The sequence below is a fragment of the Diabrotica virgifera genome, chromosome 9 (genome assembly GCF_917563875.1).
Source record: "Diabrotica virgifera virgifera chromosome 9, PGI_DIABVI_V3a".
NCBI classification, from domain to species: Eukaryota; Metazoa; Arthropoda; class Insecta; order Coleoptera; family Chrysomelidae; genus Diabrotica; species Diabrotica virgifera.
This window is the reverse complement of record NC_065451.1, coordinates 54,319,645-54,325,460: the sequence shown is the minus strand read 5'-3', so window position 1 is coordinate 54,325,460 and position 5,816 is coordinate 54,319,645. Positions and strand designations below refer to the sequence as shown.

General features: G+C 32.2%; 1 protein-coding gene across 1 annotated transcript; it reads left to right on the top strand.

Moving 5' to 3' along the window:
* Nucleotides 1-557: 557 nt before the first annotated feature.
* Nucleotides 558-5,080, top strand: LOC126890878 (uncharacterized). The gene is made up of 2 exons (XM_050660020.1): nt 558-894; nt 1,551-5,080. The coding sequence occupies exon 2, from the start codon at nt 3,642-3,644 to the stop codon at nt 5,055-5,057; it is 1,416 nt and encodes a 471-aa protein (XP_050515977.1). The 5' UTR covers nt 558-894; nt 1,551-3,641; the 3' UTR covers nt 5,058-5,080.
* Nucleotides 5,081-5,816: the final 736 nt, after the last annotated feature.

Sequence of the window (5,816 nt, the reverse complement as noted above, 5' to 3'; positions counted from 1 at the left end):
TAAGTATTTCTGTGACAAGTTAATAATCGGACAATGATTTACTTATTAAATCGAAAGCTTCACTTTAAACAAATCGTGCCAAACGCAACTATTTTCGGGACGATTATATTTTATTTTATTTTTTTTTTGAATTTAAATAATTTAATTTAATTAATTTTTTTTTTACTTTATTTAATTTTATGTTTTTAATTAATAATATTTAATTTTATATAATTTAAGTATATTTAATTAATTGTAGGTAATTTTACTTAATTTTACTTAATTTAATTAATTTTATTTATTTACTTTTATTTTATTAAATTTTATTTAATTTTATATAATTTTGTTTAATTTAATTGAGTTGAATTTAATGTTGATTTAATTTAATTTTAATTTAATTTAAGTCCGAGCTTTTGTCGGTAGCTTATTTACAAGGACGGTAAAAAAAATGTTTCTCTTAAACTTAGTTTATCAGTACGGATGTATTCTTGGCCTTATAACATTTCGTTAACTTCTAATGATCTTTATTGTTATTTTATTTAAATTTTAATAATGTTCTGTTATTAAATAATACTTAAAACAATAACTAGTAAATATTTCGTCTTTCTCTGACGTCATAACAAACCTATAGATTAGCAGACCTGTATATTTGTATACCTGGTGTACTCCTAGCGGCAACCAAATTAACTGTATTGTGACATCGTCCTCGTTGCACGGACAATATGCCACTTTGGTCAGGGCGTTCAACTCGAGTGGCAGATAGCCTATTCAATTAGAGCGGCGAATATTTCAATCTTATGTTTCAAGTCATAGTATTATTTTGAAAAGTTAAATTATCCGAGTTTATTATATATGTGTTTAGTGGGCTGAAGAAACAATAATTGAATATTTCCAGCAGTGAATTGTGGCTATCTGGTAAATAATTTTTTTTTACACGCTATATAACGCCATATTTTTTTGTTTGTCTAATTTGACGTCTTTAAAAAAATTACTATTAAATCTTGCAGTGAGCTTATTAATTAAGGCTAGTATCTTTTAACTATTTCATTGTCTGTAATATCCACTCAGAGGGAAAGCATTTTGTCATAAATATCTGATAAAATTATCATCTCTCGTAATTTGTGGGGTTATGTTACATCACATATTACCCAATTCCAATTTTGTATATTATAATCATGAAGTTCTGAAACATAGTAAATTCCGTACATCATATCCACCGGTTCTGTTCCGATATTTGGTATTTTCATAAATTTGTACACTACTTTGGCATTATTTCATATCATTTAATAACTATACTATTTTTTTTTGAATAGATATTTCCAAAATAAATATATTCAGCATTTAAATTTGAGATTTACTTGTCTACATATTATCGAGTCAAGGCCATTTTATATGCCAATCTTATGACAAGGTCACCAAACAGTCTAGTGGAATATTGTTTTTTTCTTCTAATGAGATAGCTTTTTCTGATTCTTCTTTATTCTAAATAAAAACTTCCTGATTTTTGTTTTCTTCTCTGACTCTTCCCTACATTATTACAATGAAGTAAAACCGGGATTCTATTTTTTTAGCCACTTGGGGAAAAATCTTTAACTCCTCCTACCACCTGAGAGGGACCGCGTTACGACCAAGTCATCCAAGGGACAAGTTCTAAAAGCCATGTAATTTTCTTTTACTTCATTATGCTGCATTTTGGAGAACTGCCATGTTACTGTTAGCTGTGTAGCACCATTCTGTGCCTAACTAGGGATCGAAGACGTTACTGAGAAGTAGTAAGGAACACTTGTGGGGACAATATCAGGTCAATCGGGTTTGTTTCGGGAACTTTTATATTTTAAAGTGCAATAGTTACCTACATATACCAGTATACTTATACATTTATCTTTTTTATAATATCCAGAACATTTAATTAATTAACATACACATAATTCAATAGCGCTTCCACACCTGTATGTCTCTTTGTAAAAGAGGATAATTTGGGCCCAAATAACCTTTTCCCATACAGTAGTTTCTTACATTTATTTTTTTTTATCACCATTATTAGACTTGTTTCCCATATTTTGCATATAACTATATATATTTTAATATCATTAGCTTGTTTTTTTTATGTAATTTAAATTTAAAATTTTGTTTACTTAATTTAAATTCATTTGTAATTAAATTAAATTCACTCCCTAATCCCTATCCCCTCAGGATAGCTTTTAGTTTCACTTGTTAATTATTCAGAACCACGAGTCAGCAAAAGGATCTCTTGCATCCAGGACTTCGTTGGTTCACTTAGGAGCTTGTTGCCCGTCAACTCATTGAGAGTTATATATATTTATTATTTATATTACTGAGGTATTTTTATTATTCATATTTCTATAGGATTTGACGTTGTACGTATTATAATCGTACAATTATTTGGTGAAGGTTGTTATTTAACCTAGTATATGTAAGTTGGGGGTACGCTCCATATAAGAGCTACTCCAGTACTAATGTAACTATAGTTTTATACTTATATTCTTATATATTTATACTAAGATAGGTAATTGAGTCAAATTGTCATTTTAGAGTTACATAGTTTCACTTGTCATAACTCAGAGGTTGTCAATAATCTAGGTAGTTATATTTAATAAATATTTATTTGTTTTGCATATCAATTATTTTTTTTTCCATTTTTGAATTCAATATATTTACTATTTAACAGCAGTGTACAATACCTGGAAGTTTGGTCCATTCCAACTTCTGGCGCCCATAATTCCGTCTATTTTATTTATCTTCTATATTCTTCTATTTTTATTATATTATTATATTTATCTAATTTATTTTCTGAACATATATTTTTATCTTAAGATTTCCCTTTTCTAGTCATCATCTCTCTTTAGGTTGAGCTACTGTTCTTCGACAGGCATGCAAATGAGCCGTACCCATCCTTGAGTGTCAAGCTGTTCTTTTGCATCTCTTGCTAGCCAATTCTATTTAGTTTGCCTCTGTCTCCCCATACTTCTATTATCAGTTCCTCACCCACTTACTCATTTAACCTTAGCATCCTAGTTCTACAAATACTACTGCAAAGTAGTATTTTTGTTACATCGGCAGCCCAACTTGGTGCCAACCTTTTAGAGGTTCTAAGACAGTAGTTCTTTTAGTTCATTTTTTTTTTCTTTTACTTATATTATTCCCTTCTGATATCTTTTATACATTCTGTTCTGATTTATTTTGTTTTAATTACTTATTAATACTTAACAGGTATACTGTCACTGCTGTATCTATTAATTAGTTGAGATTTTGAAACCTCTTTTATAGTTTGTCATACAGCTTACATTCTAGGTTGAATTTGAAACGAAGTATAAGTAACTAACATATATATTATATTATTGCGAATTTTACTCCTTCAGGCAGTGGTGTATTTGTATGTACAGTTGATCGTTAATACTTACATATTTTTTTTTTGGTACAAGTATAATAACTAAAATTTTTTTTCCAATATTTAGGTACTATATTTACTTGATTATACCTTATTTACTGTATTTATTTGATATATATATTTTGCTGGCCATTTTTGATTTTGTTGGTGTGTTGCTAATATTTTCTCCGTACCTATATATTTTGCGTAGAAACTTAAGTATATTTCGGATTTCTGACTTTTGGATTGCTTGTCAATAGTTTTTGCTTTCATCATGTGTGCTTTTAAAGTTGAACATCTTCTGGTGGACGAATTGGACTATGAGTTGAAAATTAGGGACGTAGTACCAGAGGAGTCAGCAACCGTCGATAGAAAACGCAATCTTCTGCGGGGTGCTTTGAAGCAAGAAGCAGGCAATAGGAGTTTCACCCAACTTTCGGCTGTACATATCCCTTTTGAGGACCAACGGAAAGGAATATCCGAAACGTTGGATAGCTTGTCGAAGAAAATAGAGAAGTTTAGGGGAACTGTACAGGACAATGAATATGTTAGATTAATATCTCGTCTAGCTCATATTTCTGGCCGGGTACACTTGTTACAGTGTACTACGGAAGAGCAGGAATCTTTTAAAAAGTCTGTTTCTCTTAAAACCCTTACATTGGACGGTGAGCTTGATTCTAAAGTTAACCCCATAGCCACATCTACTCCTAATGCTCCAGTCAGTGTCGTTCCTAGTTTTACATACTCCAAACCCGTTCAAGTACACAAATGGGGTGTTTTATTTTCCGGTGAAAAACAGCACACGGATGTGATTTCATTTTTAGAAAAGGTCGAATGTCTTCGAGTATCTAGAGGTGTCTCTGAAGAAAATTTGTTTGCTGCCTCAGCTGAATTGTTTACCGGTCCTGCTTTTACCTGGTTCATGAATAATAGAGGTAATTTATCTTGTTGGTCTGATCTGGTTCGCAAGTTGAAGTCAGATTTTCTTCCTTACTCATACCAGGATGATCTCTTGGATGAAATCAAAAACCGTAAGCAGAAGCCAGGGGAGTCTGTAACTATGTTCATTAACACTATTTTAGGCATGTGTAGCCGTTTAGACACTCCTTTATCTGATTTGTCCAAAATAAAAATCATCTTAAAATGTTTATTGCCTTTTTACCATCAACAGTTAGCTCTTATGGACATCCAGAGTATTGATGACCTCACTGTAAAGTGCAAACGTTTGGAGGAAACGTTATCCTGGTCTTCTCAGCCTCCATCCACATCTCGACCCTCTTCTAATTCTTCTTCTCAGCCAACTTCCTTTAGACAACGTTCTTGGCAAAATAAGGGCCCTGAACGTAATGTTTCTGTTTTTAGTTCCGTTGTTTGCTGGAATTGTCACCAGTCTAATCATAAGTTCAATGATTGTGATATCCCTCAAACTCGTATTTTCTGCCACGGTTGTGGTAGGGAAAATACCCTCAAAAGAAATTGTTTCAAGTGTTCGGGAAACGAAATGTCGGAGGTCCGTCCCCTGAGCGTTTCTCCGTCCACCTCCCAATCAGGGAATCAAACCCCATCAGAAAACGAGACCGCTGGCCCAAGCACACCCAGCAAGTCAAACCCATCTTCCAATCGGAAAGGGAAGAAAGCATCGTTCAGGAAACAAGCACACACCACAAATCAAAATCAGTCCAGAAATTAACTTTTAGTCATGATACGTTGAACGCGCATGATTCACAGGGTTGCAAAGCCACAAATTCTTCTTTAATTAGTAGTGTTAATTATAATAATGAGTTTGATAGTGAAGTAGTTCCATATAATGGCTGTAGCCAACCAAATACTTTAGATTTAGATATTAATTCTTTATTGGTTAGGAAACAAAATGATAATAGGCCATATTTACCTATTCAAATTTTAGGACAATCGTGTTTAGCTTTATTAGATAGTGGCTCTAATATTTCGTTGATAGGAGCACATTCGTTAAATTTATTGAAAAATGCTAATATCCCCATTATGCCCATTTCATCCTTGCAAGTATCTACAGCAGATGGTACAGTTCAGTCTATTACAGGCAAACTCCAAATTGAAATCACAGTGGCAAATTTATGTAGGAAAATTACATTTTATGTTATTCCTTCTGTACAGAATTCTATAATTTTAGGTATGGACTTCTTCAATGCTTTTAATAGCACCTTAAGTTGTTCTGATTTTTCTTTTTCCATATCTGAATTTAATCTGTCTACCCTTAGTGCTCTTCATGATTTTTCCAGTTTATCTAGTTCTGAACAAAGGCAATTGGAGAATATGATCTCTCAGTTTACTACTATTTCTTCAAATGACAAACTAGGTCGTACTTCATTAATATCTCACACTATTGAGGTGGGAAATCCTACTCCTTTCAGATTATATCAGTATCCCATACCTCAAGCCTGGCAGGCAGATTTAGAAAAAGAAGTAGATT

Excerpts from the sequence above, each read along its gene's own strand:
- LOC126890878 (XM_050660020.1), top strand. The coding sequence starts at position 3,642 with ATGTGTGCTTTTAAAGTTGAACATCTTCTGGTGGACGAATTGGACTAT.